Raw genomic sequence first — 15699 nt, forward strand, 5'->3', positions numbered from 1 at the left:
ACAATAACTATTGTCGATGACTGTCATCAAGAATAGTTTTTGATGGTAATGATGATCATGATGATAACTGAACGCTGTATTGATGGTGACCACAATTACACACCATAGTGACAATAACTGATGATGATAAGCCAATACCCCATAATGATGATAGCGATGATAACTGAACTCCATACTGATGATGACCACAATTATACCCCATGGTGACAATAACTGATGGTGATAAGACAATGCCCCATAATGATGATGCTGATGATAACCACAATTATACCCCATGGTGACAATAACTGATGGTGATAAGACAATACCCCATAATGATGATGGTGATGATAACTGAACTACATACTGATGATAACCACAATTATACCCCATGGTGACAATAACTGATGATGATAAGACAATACCCCATAATGATGATACTGATGATAAACTTAACCCCACGACGACAAAACCCTCACGATAACGTCCTCAATGATAACGACAACAACAGTTGTACCCCGTAATAATAACAACAGCAACAACAGCAAACGACGACGATGCCTGTTTCCTTCCAGCCGCGGCTGCCTGACGAAGCTGCGCACCATGCCAGAGTGCAGCACCGAGGGGGACTACGCCGAGATCCTGGAGGCGGTGTGCCTGTGGGACATGGTGCCACACCTCCTGCAGCTGCTCTCTGATTGGCTGGAGGACAGCCTCACGCCCCTCGCCCCCCAGGACACGCCCACTTCGCTGGGGCCCGAGAAGAAGGCGGTAAGTGGAGAGAGGGAGTGGAAGAGAGATGGGGGGCGGGGGGGGGGTGGAAAGAGTTGGGAGGTGGGGGAGTCAAGAGGAGTAGGGAGAGGGAGTGTGGGGGGGGAGAGAAGGGAGAAGGGATTTAGGCAATTAAAAACAAAAATGAAAAGAGTTTTTATTCATTTGTTTCATCTTGTTTCAGCAGTATCAACACAATGCACTTTTGTCAGAATGGGGCGGAATTAGTTTGTCGTGGGTAGTATTCCCTGTATTACAGTGGTTTCTGTATTGGGATTTTGGCAATTAAAAACAAAAAAGAAAGAGTTCTTTTTTTTCTGCTGCCCCATTATCTGCACCGTTTCAGTGGCATTACTCCCACGCCGCTCATTTAGATTCCCCCATATACGGCCACACCCGGGTTCATCCATCACAGTTCCAGCGTTGGCAGTCCGCAGGGAACCATCAATGTTAGGTCGCCAGGAGGCCACGCACCAGAGGAGACTCTGTACTGCTGCTGAGTTACTTCGATGGTGTTCAGTGGTGCCTGTTCTGATTCAACGTACTTAGGACACCACGTACTAAGCCCTCTACTAACGACAATAATGGCTTAGTCACAGAGCCAGACTGAGTGAGCTGTCCTTCCCAGAGTGGAGATTGCCACCACATCCCTCAAACAACAGCTCCCCATGAATCTGCCGACACTGGAGACATTGACAGGACTCATCCCAAACACAGAAGTGGAGGGGTATCGAAACTGAGGTCACCATGAGAGCAGGGCACAGACTTTGAGACTGTAAAAAGAAAGGGTTTTTATTCACTTGTTTTGGCAGTATCGACACAATGCACTTTTTTGGTCAATCAGCCCTTGAACTCAAGTTACGTTTTATCAGTCACTCACCGTTCACTGTTTGTGGTGATGGGGTTAAGTTTTGTTCGGGATTGTTGCGGAATAGACCGCTTGAGAGTTCCGTCCTTGCATGATTTATAGAGGAGTGTCACATGATCTGTGCTCTCAAAGTTGATTGGCTCTCCAAAATTGCGAGCGGCAACAAAAGGCAATCGATCGAGAGAGGGCAGAAAGTGCGAAACAGCAGGCTTTTTTTTTTTCTTTTTTTTTTTTTTCTTTTTTTCTTTTTTTTTTTTTTAAATTTTTGCTTCATATTCTGTTGTTGTTTTTTATTGTTGTACTTCATTGTACAGAGTTTGGTTGTAGCAATGGAGGCTATCAACCAAAGAAATGGAGAACAGCACATGTTTGCTGGTTTTGCCCATGTGGATCGCCTTTGGCATTGCTTGCGATTTTGATGGAAGTTAGATGCGCATGCGCAAAATCCAAGATGGCTGTGGAACTCTCCAGTGGTGCATTGAGTGAAGGGAGACATGAGGATGAATCTGTGTTGTTATCATTCCTCTTGTTATTATCAATATAGTTATTACTGTTGTGTGTTCTGCAGACAAAGGGAGGTAAGAAGTGTGTGCGGATCGCAGTGCCAGAGGCAGAGAAGCGGCCAAATCTGGCCGTGGATTATCTGTCGGCCATGTTGAGATCGGCTGTGTGTAAACGTGTTCTCCTCAGCGACCATCGTGCCTCTGTCGTCAAGTTGAACAAACTGCTGTCACGTGTCATGGTGAGTTGTGTGTGTCGTGTGTTGTGTGTGTGTTGTATTGTGTGATGCATTGTGAAATGTATTGTTTTCCAGCCTTCAAGCAAGATAAAAAGAATTTTTAAAAGTAAATAAAATAAAGATTTGATTCGATTTGGTATGGATACTTACATAGTGCCTATCCTCAGTCGAAGACCAAGCTCTAAGCGCTTTTCAAACACGGGGTCATTTGAACAACAGGCTGCCTACCTGGGTAGAGCCAACTGACGGCTGCCATTGGGTGCTCATCATTCATTTCCTATGTCATTCAGTCAGATTTCAGGCACACACACATACACACTCAGACAGACATATAACATTTGATGTGTATGACCGTTTTGTTTATTTACCCGGCCATGTTGGCAGCCATACTCTGTTTCGGGGGGGTGCATGCTAGATATGTTCTTTCTATAACCCACCGAATGACATGGATCACAGGATCTTTAACACGGGTATTTGATCGTCTGCGTGCGTATACACATCAAGGGGGTTCAGGCACTAGCAGGTCTGCACTTATGTTGACCTGGGAGATCGGAAAAATCTCCATCCTATACCCACCATGCGCTGTTACCGAGATTCGAACCCGGGACCCTCAGATTGAAAGTCCAGCGCTTTAACCACTCGGCTGTTGGGCCCTCGTTGTGGTTGACAGGGCTATGAGCAAAGATTTCCATCTTTCTCCAGTCCTTCCAGTCCTGAGCGATGGAAAAAGTGACACATCTTCACTCCTCTGTTGTTTTTCTTAACTCACTCAGTACGGCCAGTCCTCTCTTCTCCTCTACACAGACCCCTCGGATGTCCAGTGGGTGTCTGAATGACCCAACCTTTAGCTTCCGTCGTCAGAATTGTGGTATTCTTTGTCAATATTCACCTCTTCAGTATAAGAGCCTTCCGCTTGCAATATTTTGATGATGGTAATTGGGGTGAAACGCTGTTAACGTCGTCTCTTTCGCCGTTCGTATGGCGAGAGTTAAGTCAGTTCGTTATCATTAACCCTTTCACAGCTGACGCTCAGTGAAAGGAGAGCAGTTTTGGTATAAATCATCGTAATATAGTACAGTATTATTGTTGTTGCCATTGTTGTTGCCATGGTTATTGTGTTGTTGTTTTTGTGGCAGGCACTTGTGGAGCAGGAACTGGAGCAAGGCAAGGCAGACAACTCAGTGAGGACATTTTTGGAGACAGTTCTCTCCCTTCATCTCCGTTTGACTGTCTTACTTCACGACCCGGTGAGTGGGGAGGCTGGTGGGGAAGAACAGACAAACGAAACTGCTTAATCAAGGGTGAAAAATAGGCATAGAATAGGCACAAATGGCTTGTTTTCCTCCTGCCCTCATGAAAAGGGAAAATAAATACTCAACACAAAAGTATAACATTACTTGATTGACTTTCAAATTGTGTCACACAAAAAAAGAAAGAAAAAAGAAAAGATGAACCACATAACTACATGCACAAATAACTCTTAGATCAGAAAGAGAAGAAGAATGGAGAGAGAAGGAGGAGTGGGAGGTAAATATCAAACACTAAAAAAAAAAATTTTTAATATTAAAAAAAAAAAATTTTTAATTCTTTCATTGTCATTGTCGTCATTCAAAACATCCAAGTCCTGCTTATAACGCAGCTCTTTTTTTTTTCTTTTTTTTTTTTCAGGACGAAGAAGGGGGAGACAGTGTGGCCCATGTGGGGGAGGTGATGGAGTGGGGAGGGAGGAGGCTGGTTCCCATCATGCTTCAGGCCGCTGGCGGCAGCAGTGATGATGACGACGACAACGACGCCGATAACAATGACAACACTGATTCTACCGGTGGTGAGGCCAAGAGTGGGACCGCTGCGAAAAATCATGTGGAGTTGGCTACGGCTTGTGTTTTGGTGAGAGGTGTTGGTTTTGGGGTTTTTTTTGACTCACTTGTGTAAACAAAGTGAGTCTATGTTTTAACCCGGTGTTCGGTTGTCTGTGTGTGTGTGTGTCTGTGTGTCCGTGGTAAACTTTAACATTGACATTTTCTCTGCAAATACTTTGTCACTTGACACCAAATTTGGCATAAAAATAGGAAAAATTCAGTTCTTTCCAGTCATCTTGTTTAAAACAATATTGCACCTCTGGGATGGGCACAAAAAAAATAAAAATGAAGCCTAATTATATGCAAACTGCATTGACTGTTATATTTATATTTTTTGTATTCTCTAAACTTGGCACTTTGACCTCTTATTCTGACACAACAACAAGAGGAGTCATTATCATTTTTTGTTCAAACAGGAACTTCTTTTGCTAAGCATGGAATTTTTATTTATTTTGCAAACGTTTTGGTGCAGGGAGTAAAAAAGGGAAATTACTCTGTAATTAATGCTAGGGGACTTAATTTATCACAAGTGGAGTCTTGAAGGCCTTGCCTCTCTTGTTTTGGTTTGGTTTGGTTTGGTTTTTTGTTCTCCAGTTGTTGGGTTTTTTTCCCCTATCCCTTTTCATTCTGCCCCCTCACCCTTACACCCTTCATCTCCGTTCTCCTCCCTCCTCCCTACCCCTTTGCCATCCCTATTTTTCCAGTAAAAAAAAGAGAGAGAGACCATTCTTGAACTGAATGCTTTTGTGTGTGTGTGTGTGTTTTGTTTGTTTTCTTTTGTTGTCAACTGTTTCTTTTTTGCCTTCCAGTTGATGGTGAACATCATAGATGTATGAAATGATTAATGCATGATTTAGTGATTGTTTTTCTGCTGTGCCTCGTAGATGATGCTGAGTGTCATAGCTGTGTGAAATAAGTGTATTTGTTAATTGTTTCTTTCTTTATGTCTTGCAGTTGATGGTGGATGCCATAGCTGTGTGAAATAACTTTTTTTTTAATAAGTGTATTTATTGATTGTTTCTTTCTTTAAGCCTTGCAGTTGATGGTGGACGTCATAGCTGTGTGAAATAAGTGTATTTATTGATTGTTTCTTTATGCCTTGTAATTGATGGTGGATGCCATAGCTGTGTGAAATATGTGTATTTATTGATTGTTTCTTTCTTTAAGCCTTGCAGTTGATGGTGGACGTCATAGCTGTGTGAAATAAGTGTATTTATTGATTGTTTCTTTCTTTAAGCCTTGCAGTTGATGGTGGACGTCATAGCTGTGTGAAATAAATGTTGTATTTATTGATTGTTTCTTTCTTTATGCCTTGCAGTTGATGGTGGACGTCATAGCTGTGTGAAATAAGTGTATTCATTCATTGTTTGTTTCTTTATGCCTTGTAGTTGATGGTGGATGCCATAGCTGTATGAAATAAATGTATTTATTGATTGTTTCTTTCTTTATGCCTTGCAGTTGATGGTGGACGTCATAGCTGTGTGAAATAAATGTTGTATTTATTGATTGTTTCTTTCTTTATGCCTTCCAGTTGATAGTCAGCATCATAGCTGTTTTGAATGATTAACTCTCTCCATACGAACGGTGAAAGAGACGACGTTAACAGCATTTCACCCCAATTACCATCATCAAAATATTACAAGCGGAAGGCTCTTATACTGAAGAGGTGAATGTTGACAAAGAATACCACAATTCTGACGACGGAAGCTAAAGGTTGGGTCATTCAGACACCCATTGGACATCCGAGGGGTCTGTGTAGAGGAGAAGAGAGGACTGGCCGTACTGAGTGAGTTAATGTATTTGTTTATTTATTTAATTCTCTTTTGTGTGTGTGTGTGTGCGTGTTTCAGTTGATGGTGAACGTTAGCACCAACATGCTGATGCTGGGTATGGGGGAGAGGGAACAGGTCAGACAACTCTTCACCTTCTGTCGCCAACTTCTCCACAAAGGTCAGTGGTAGTTGTTTCCCTTCTTTTTTTTTCTTTTTCTTTTTTTCTTTTTTTAGTTTGATTTACTTTCTTCATCTTTCTATTGTTTCGTTAGTGGTGGTGGTGTTGTTGTTTTTTTTTTTTGGGGGGGGGGTTCTTTCTTTCTCTCTCTCTCTCTCTCTCTCTCTCTCTCTCTCTCTCTCTCTTTCTCTCTCTCTCTCTCTCTCTCTCTCTCTCTCTCTCTCCCTTCTCTATCCTTTTCTTCTTCTTGTCACTCTTTTTCTTTTTCTTGGAGTCAAGTTTTCCTGCCAAATTCGGAATGTTCCTACCAAATTTCCTGATTGTTCCTACAAACACTTGACAGGGGTTGGCATCTATGTGCATATGAGTATTCATGTCATCAACAGTTTCAGTTTCTCAAGGAGGCGTCACTGCATTCAGACTTCTTCTTCTGCGTTCACTTGTATGCACACGAGTGGGCTTTTACGTGTATGACCGTTTTTACCCCGCCATGTAGGCAGCCATACTCCGTTTTCGGGGGTGTGCATGCTGGGTATGTTCTTGTTTCCATAACCCACCGAACGCCGACATGGATTACAGGATCTTTAACGTGCGTATTTGATCTTCTGCTTGCATATACACACGAAGGGGGTTCAGGCACTAGCAGGTCTGCACATATGTTGACCTGGGAGATCGTAAAAATCTCCACCCTTTACCCACCAGGCGCCGTCACCGTGATTCGAACCTGGGACCCTCAGATTGACAGTCCAACGCTTTAACTACTCGGCTATTGCGCCCGTCACTGCGTTCGGACAAATCCTTATATATATTTATCTATTTTTATATATATATATATATATGTACACACCACACCACATCTGCCAGCCAGATGCCTGACTGCAGCATAACCTAACACACTTGTCAGGCCTTGAGTGCATGCCTATATATTTGTGTGCCTATCAGAGTGGATTTTTTTTTTTTTTTTTTTTTTTTTATAATATAATTTTGCCAGAGGACAACGCTCTCCTTGCCATGGGTTCTTTTTCCGTGCGCCAAGTGCGTGCTGCACACAAGACCTCACAGTGTATCGTCTGATCCGAAAGACTAGACGCTCAGTTTGATTTTCCAGTCAAACTTGGGAGAAAGAGCGAGATTCGAACCCACACCCTCACAGACTCTCTGTTTTTGGCAGCTGAGCGTCTTAACCACTCTGTATCATCAACACGACACAAAACAGACCAGCACTGCACTATGTCCTCAGACACAACACTGACAGTGGTGGAACACGTGCTGGGCTGTCTGCACCAAGCCGTGCTGTTTGAGGAGCTTGGGGTCGCCGAGGAGGTCAGTCGGTGCATGTCAGAGGTCATGGTCACTCTGAACGCCTGTCTTCACCGTCGACGTCATCATCATCGCTCGGTGGATGCCAAGGTTTGTCGTCGTCGTCGTCCTCGATGGTGATGGAAGCTTGAGGCAGAAGTGGGGGGGGGGGTGTGTTGTGAAGACTGTTTCCTCCTTCTATTCCTCCTCCTTCCTCATCCTCTTTCTTCCTCATCCTCTTCTTTCCTCCTTCTGCCTCTTCATCTTTACTTCTTTCTTCCTCTGCTTTCTTCTTCTTACTACTCCTTCCTCATCCTGTTCCTTCATCCTCTGTCCGTCCTTCCTCCTCTTTCTTCCTCCTCCTCCTCCTCCCTCTTCTTTCTCCTTTCTCTTCCTTCTCCTTCATCCCTCTTCCTTCCATATCTTCCTCTTCTTCCTCATTCCTCCTCATTTTTCCTTCATCCTCATTTTCCTTCCTCATCACCTTCTTTCATCCCCCTTCCTTCCATATCTTTCTTTCTCCTCTTCCTTCCTCTCCTTCCTCTTCCTCCTCCTCCTTCCTCATCTTCCTTCATCCCCCTTCCTTCCATATCTTTCTTTCTCCTCTTTTTTCCTCTTCCTCTTCCTCTATCCTCCTCCTTCCTCATTATCTTCCTTCATCCCCCTTCCTTCCATATCTTTCTTTCTCCTCCTCCTTCCTCTTCTTCCTCCTCTTCCTCCTTCCTCTTCCTCCTCCTCCTTCCTCATCATCTTCCTTCACCCCCCTTCCATATCTTTCTTTCTCCTCTTTTTTCCTTTTCCTCCTCCTCTATCCTCCTCCTTCCTCATCATCTTCCTTCACCCCCCTTCCCTCCACATCTTTCTCCTCCTCCTCCTTCATTCCCCTTCCTTCCACATCTTTCTCCTCCACCTTCCTCAACATCTTCCTTCGCCATTCTCCTCCTTACTTCTCCTTCCTCTTCCTCCTCCTCCTTCCTCTTCCTCCTCCTCCTCCTCCTCCTCTTTTCTCATATTCTTACCCTCCTCCTCCTCCTTCTTTGTCTTTCCTTCCTCATCCTTTTCCTGCTTTCTTCCTTCTCTTTTCTCTTCTTTCTACCTCCTCCTCCTCCTCCTCCTCCTCTTCTTCTTCTCATCCACATCCTCCTTCCTTCTCTTTCCTCTTCTTCCTCCTCCTTCCTCATCCTCTTCCTTCCTCCACCTTCCTCTTTACTTCTTTATTTCTCCTCTTTCCTCTTCCTGCTCCTTCTCTTTCTTCCTCCACCTTCCTCTTCATCTTTCCTTCCCCCTCCTCCCTCTCCTCTCTTCTTTCTCCTTTACCTACTCCTCCTCCTCCTCCTTCCTCCTTCCTTCCACATCTTTCTTTCTTCTCCTCCTTCCTCAACATCTTCCTTCGCCATTATCCTCCTCTTTTCTTCTCCTTCCTCTTTCTCTCTCCTCTTTTCCCATCTTCTTACCCTCCTCCTCTTCCTCTCTCCTCCTCTTTTCTCATCTTCTTACCCTCCTCCTCTTCCTCTCTCCTCCTCTTTTCTCATCTTCTTACCCTCCTCCTCCTCCTCTCTCCTCCTCTTTTCTCATCTTCTTACCCTCCTCCTCTTCCTCTCTCCTCCTCTTTTCTCATCTTCTTACCCTCCTCCTCCTCTCTCCTCCTCTTTTCTCATCTTCTTACCCTCCTCCTCTTCCTCTCTCCTCCTCTTTTCTCATCTTCTTACCCTCCTCCTCCTCCTCCTTCCTCTTTGTCTTTCCTTCCTCATTTTCCTCCTTTCTTCTCTTTCCTCTTCTTTACTCCTCCTCCTCCTCCATGTGTGATGACTGATGGGCTGGACAATAACTTTCTTATTTCTCTATTTCACAGTATGTGTTTAATTGATTGAGCAATGGATTTTGGTTTATAGAGTGCTTTGACCTTGCTTCAGTGTGTATTCTATTATAGCGCTATATGAAAATAAGTTATTATTATCATTATCAGTGCTATATGAAAATAACTTATGATTATGAAAATAAGTTAAGATTATTGCTATTTGCGCTATATGAAAATAAGTTATGATTATGATATTATTATTAGCGATATATGAAAATAAGTTATGATTATGAAAATAACTTATGATTATTACTGTTAGCGCTATGTGGAAATAAGCTATGATTATGATATAATAATGTGAATTTATGCAGCACCTAGTCTGTAAACGATGCTCTAAGCACTTTACCAGACCGGGTAAATAGACACACAGAGACACAACTTATAAGCAACAAAAGATAGTGGTAAAGATGGATGCAATAGCCGAGTGGTTAGAGTGTTGGCCTTGCAATCTGAGGGTCCCGGGTTCAAATCTCAGTAACAGCGCCTGGTGGGTAAAGGGTGGAGATTTTTCCGATCTCCCAGGTCAACATATGTGCAGACCTGCTAGCGCCTGAAGGCCCTTCGTGTGTATACTCACTCCTGTAATCTATGTCAAAGTTCAGTGAGTTATAGAAACAAGAACATACCCAGCTTAGACACCCCTCAGAATAAACAAAACAGTCATATACGTGAAATGTTACATGTCAGAGTGTGTATGTGTGCGTGATTGAAAACCTGACTAAATGATACAGGAAACAAATGATGGGTGCAGCCGTCAGTCAGCTCTACCCAGGTAGGCAGCCTGTTGTGTAAATGACCTCATGTTTGTAAAGTGCTTAGAGCTTGGTCTCCGACCGAGGAAAGGTGCTAAATAGATATCCATATCAATCAATAACTTTGTAAAGTGCTTAGAACTTGGTCTCCGACCGATGAAGGGTGCTAAAAAGATATCCATATCGATCAATAACTCTGTAAAGTGCTTAGAACTTGGTCTCCGACCGATGAAGGGTGCTAAAAAGATATCCATATCAATAACTGTAAAGTGCTTAGAGCTTGGTCTCCAACCAAGGAAAGGTGCTAAATAGATATCCATATCAATCAATAACTCTGTAAAGTGCTTAGAGCTTGGTCTCCAACCAAGGAAAGGTGCTAAATAGATATCCATATCAATCAATAACTCTGTTTGTAAAGTGCTTAGAGCTTGGTCTCCAACCAAGGATAGGTGCTATATAAGTCTCCATATCAATCAATAACTCTGTGTTTGTAAAGTGCTTAGAGCTTGGTCTCCGACCGAGGAAAGGTGCTAAATAGATATCCATATCGATCAATAACTCTGTAAAGTGCTTAGAGCTTGGTCTCCGACCGAGGAAAGGTGCTAAATAGATATCCATATCAATCAATAACTCTGTGTTTGTAAAGTGCTTAGAGCTTGGTCTCCGACCAAGGATAGGCGCTATATAAATATCTGTATCATCATCATCGTCATTGTCACGAAGTGTCCCTGTGCTTTCAGGTGTTGACCAACGTGAAGAACAAGCTCCAGGGGCTGGTCACCTGCATCATCAGTCGCCACGGCAACGCCCAGGCCGGTGAGGGGGACGTCGCCATAGTGACGGACCTGACAAGTACCATGCTGTCGGCTGTGTTGGCTGAACTGCAGTACGGGAGTCAGCAGGTGATGATGGTGATGATGATGGTGGTGACGGTGGTGTGATGGTGGTGGTGGTGATTATCATGTGGTGATGGTGATGATGATGTGATGATGGTGTGGTGGTGGTGATTATCATGTGGTGATGGTGATGATGATGTGATGATGGTGTGGTGGTGGTGATTATCATGTGGTGATGGTGATGATGATGAACATGTGGTGGTTGTGGTAGTGACAGTGATGTGGTGATTTTGATGATGTGGTGTAATGATGATGGTATGACAATAAATATCCTTATCCTATGATTGATGCCCTATCTACTTTATCCTATTTTACTTATTATTATTAATGTCTTTATTTTATTACAGTGGTACATGGTGTGAATTTGTTGTTATTGGTGGTGTTGTATATTTGTCTACATGTAAAAGAAAATTTTTTTTTAAATGTTGATTATAAAAAATATATATATATGCAAAAAACAAAATGTGCCAAAATTTTGGACATCCCCCCACCCCCACCCCCACAGGAAGAATAAAAGCAAGACAAAAATACTTTGATACACTGTTGTTCATAGTAGTACTCCATTTTTCATGTGTATTTGTATTTCTTTTTATCATAACAGATTTCTCTGTGTGAAATTCCAGCTGCTCTCCCCAGGGAGAGCGCGTCGCTATACTACAGCGCCACCCATTTTTTGGTATTTTTTCCTGCGTGCAGTTTTATTTGTTTTTCCTATCGAAGTGGATTTTTCTACAGAATTTTGCCAGGAACAACCCTTTTGTTGCCGTGGGTTCTTTTTCGTGCGCTAAGTGCATACTGCACACGGGACCTCGGTTTATCGTCTCATCCGAATGACTAGCGTCCAGACCACCACTCAAGGTCTAGTGGAGGGGGAGAAAATATTGGCGGCTGAGCCGTGATTCGAAGCAGTGAGCTCAGGGGGGGGGGGGGGGGGGAGTGTGTTGGGAGGGGGTGTGGAGGGGTGAGTGTGTTGGGAGAAGGGGTGAGTGTGTTGGGAGAAGGGGTATGCAAAAAAAAAAAAATTTTCAATCCCTTGAATAATGAATAATATAATGTATGTGAAGTGTTCCTATCAGTGTTCATGTATATCCCATGAAGTATATTCTAGTGTGTATAATGCTTCACTGATTATGTGGGTTTTGTTTGTTTGTTTTTTTGCGATTTTGATGACTTTATGTGGAATCGGATTATGTGTGTTTTTTGTTGTTGTTGTTGTGGTTTTTTTTTTTTGTTTGTTTTTTGAGAAATATGACCTTCACTGCAAAGGGGAGGGTGGGGGTGGAAACACTTTGATACTGACCCCCTTTTTTTTTTTTTTTTTTTTTTTTTTTGCTCCACTCAGGATACGTTGCCGACAAAGCTGGAGGAGGGTGAGGACGCCCTCACACCTGTGGCCACCTGTGTTCTCACCTGCTACAGCCGTAACACACCTTGTCGCAGGTAAGGGAGATGCTGAATGAAGAAAGTTAAATGATCCGAAAAATGTCTTGTAAAAAAAATCTACTCTTGATATACCTGTGTGTGTGTGTGTGTGTGTGTATGTGCCTGTGTGACTGAAGCCTGACTGAATGACACAAGAAACAAAACAAGAGAGGCAAGGCCTTCAAGACTCACTTGTGATAAATTAAGTCCCCTAGCATTAATTACAGAGTAATTTCCCTTTTTTACTATCTGCACCAAAACGTTTGCAAAATAAATAAAAATTCCATGCTTAGCAAAAGAAGTTCCTGTTTGAACAAAAAGTGATAATAATGACTCCTCTTGTTGTTGTGTCAGAATAAGAGGTCAAAGTGCCAAGTTTAGAGAATACAAAAAATATAAATATAACAGTAAATGCAGTTTGCATATAATTAGGCTTCTTTTTTTTCTTCTTTTTTTTTGCCCATCCCAGAGGTGCAATATTGTTTTAAACAAGATGACTGGAAAGAACTGAATTTTTTCTATTTTTATGCCAAATTTGGTGTCAACTGACAAAGTATTTGCTGAGAAAATGTCAATGTTAAAGTTTACCATAGACACACAGACACACACACACACAGACAACCAAACACCGGGTTAAAACATAGACTCACTTTGTTTACACAAGTGAGTCAATGATAAAAGGCAGCCGTCAGTCAGCTCTCGCCAGGTAGACAGTCTGTCGTGTGAGTGTCTCTGTTTTTTTTGTTTTTTTTAGAGCCGCTTACCCCACCACCCCCAAAAATGCAATATGACTGATGACTGTCTGCAGGGTGGGGGTAAAAATAAAAACAGTCATACACATAAAAGCCCACTCGCGTGTATATGAGTGAATGTGGTAGTCGCAGCCCACGAACGAAGAAGAAGAAGAAGAAAAAAGCGCTTGGAGCTTGGTCTCTGACGGAAGAGTTGTGCTGTATTTTATCTGTCATAACAGATTTGTCTCTGTGAAATCCAAGGCTGCTCTGCTAAGGGAGAGCACCTCACCACATTCCAGCCACTCCCACTTTTTTTTTTCTTTTTTTTCTGCCTGTAGGTGCGTTTTCCTATCAAAGTGTGGAGTGACGGCCTAGAGGTAACGTGTTCGCCTAGGGAGCGAGAGAATCTGAGCACACTGGTTCAAATCGTGGCACAGTCACCAGTATTTTCTCCCCCAGGCCTCTCCACTAGACCTTGAGTGTTGGTCTGGACGTTAGCACTTAGCACACGTAAAAGAACCCACAGCAACAAAAGGGTTGTCCCTGGCAAATTTCTGTAGAAAAATCCACTTCGATACAAAAACAAATTAAAAAAACTGCAGGCAGGAAAAAATACAAAAAAATGGGTGGCGCTCTCCATGTAGCGATGTGCTCTCCCTGGGAAAGCAGCCTGAATTTCACACAGAGAAATCTGTTGTGGTGAAAAAAGAAATACAAATACAATTATCAGAATGAAACAGAAAGTCTCAATCTCATGCCTGATAATAAAATGATTTTTTTTTTTTAACTGTCTACAGTAATGATAAAATACTATGAACAACTATTTATAATAACAATAATTTAATGATATGAACAACTATAATAATACGAATATTATAATATGAAAAGCTATCTATAATAGCAATTATGAAATTATATGAACAACTATCTGTAAGCTGTGTGTGTGTAGATCTGCGTGATATGTGTTGTAATAACATCTTCTATAATAATGTGATATAAACAACTATCTAAAATAAACAATAATAAAACACAATGAAACATATATCTATAATAACAATAATAGAATAATATGAACAGCTATAATAACAATGATAAAAGTAAAATGAAAAATTGAAAAAATTATTTATAATAGTAATAATAATAAAATTATATGAACAACTGTCTGTAAGCTACATATATATGTAAATATGCGAAGGTTACTATCTATAAGATGAAAAGCTATCTATGATAACGATAGTAAGATAATATGAACAACTGTCCATAAGCTATGTATATGTAAGTTTCAGTTTCTCAAGGAGGCTTGACTGCGTTCAGACAAATCCATATATGTCACACCACATCTGGTAGGCAGATGACTGACCAGCAGTATAACCAAACACACTTAGTCGGGCCTTGAGTGCATGCATATATATATGTGTGTGTACCTATCAGTGGATTTCTTCTACAGACTTTTGCCAGAAGACAACACTCATTGCCATGGGTTCTTTTACGTGTGTCCCAAGTGGTCTAGTGGTTAGGATTTCGCGCTCTCACCGCGACGGCCGGGGTTCGATTCCCCCCGCTTGGGAATGTTTTTCCTCATTCCACGTGGATATTGTCTCAAGGCCTGACTAAGCGCGTTGGGTTACGCTGCTGGTCAGGCATCTGCTTGGCAGATGTGGTGTAGCGTATATGGATTTGTCCGAACGCAGTGACGCCTCCTTGAGCTACTGAAACTGAAACTGAAACTTTTCCAGCGCACCAAGTGTGTGCTGCACACAGGACCTCAGTTTTATCACCTCATCCAAATGACGAGACGCTCCGATCAAGTTTCCAGTCAAACGTGAAAGAAAAGGGCGAGAGCGGGATTTGAACCCAGACCCTCACGGACTCTGTGTTGGCCGATGAGCGTCTTAACCATTCCGCCACCTTGCTCCGTGTAAATGTGCGCGGTGTGTGCTGTTGGGCAGGTTGTTTATCCAGGAGATGGAGAGGTGCGTGAAGTCAGGGGCCGTCACTGACGTTCACACTGTCCACGCCGTCGTTCACCTTCTGGGGGCCGTCCAGTGCAAAGGTCAGGGTCGTGTTCGCATGGAAAGGGGAATAGGTCGTACGTCAAAAATGGGAATATCATGGATGGGTGGGAGTATGGGAGTATTTGTACATGATACAGATTTCCCACATTAACATTCTGGCTTCTTCTTTTATTCTTTTCTTCTTTTTGTTTCTTTTTTTTCTTAGTTTCGATATTAAAACACACACTCTGGTACAGCAACTGTATGGCCCTGATGGCAAACTTTTCAGTGTTACAAAAAGCAGTCAGATGTTTGGTCACTAGGGGGCCACACACCAGAGGAGACCCTGCACTGCTGCTGAGCCACTTTGCTGGTTTTCAATAGCGTCTGTTCTTATTTTAACGTACTTTGGACACCACCTACTATCAGTCAGATGTTTTGTACTGTTGTGTTAAATTTACAACAACAAAAAGTTGATGTGGTAGTTTAGTTCATTTTGTTGGTGAGGCCTTGTTGTGTACTGATTCACCGTAAGATGATGATGGAGCGTGTTGCTATAGGCCTGATTGATTTTAGGG

The 15699-nt window shown here is 42.5% G+C and overlaps 1 protein-coding gene and 1 non-coding gene across 2 annotated transcripts in view; both read left to right on the forward strand.

Annotated features, from left to right (window-relative positions):
• LOC143276683 (condensin-2 complex subunit G2-like) overlaps nt 1-15699 on the forward strand; it is a 57027-nt gene that overhangs the window by 33176 nt on the left and 8152 nt on the right. The window contains exons 18-26 of the mRNA XM_076581318.1: nt 555-750; nt 2187-2360; nt 3494-3604; nt 4026-4244; nt 6067-6166; nt 7407-7576; nt 10816-10977; nt 12314-12411; nt 15077-15180. Coding sequence (XP_076437433.1) covers nt 555-750; nt 2187-2360; nt 3494-3604; nt 4026-4244; nt 6067-6166; nt 7407-7576; nt 10816-10977; nt 12314-12411; nt 15077-15180 — 1334 coding nt within the window. The remainder of the gene's footprint in view (nt 1-554; nt 751-2186; nt 2361-3493; nt 3605-4025; nt 4245-6066; nt 6167-7406; nt 7577-10815; nt 10978-12313; nt 12412-15076; nt 15181-15699) is intronic.
• Trnae-cuc (transfer RNA glutamic acid (anticodon CUC)) lies at nt 14623-14696 on the forward strand. The gene has a single exon. It is a non-coding gene; the product is annotated as a tRNA-Glu (tRNA).

This window comes from Babylonia areolata, chromosome 32 (assembly GCF_041734735.1).
Source record: "Babylonia areolata isolate BAREFJ2019XMU chromosome 32, ASM4173473v1, whole genome shotgun sequence".
NCBI lineage: Eukaryota > Metazoa > Mollusca > Gastropoda > Neogastropoda > Buccinidae > Babylonia > Babylonia areolata.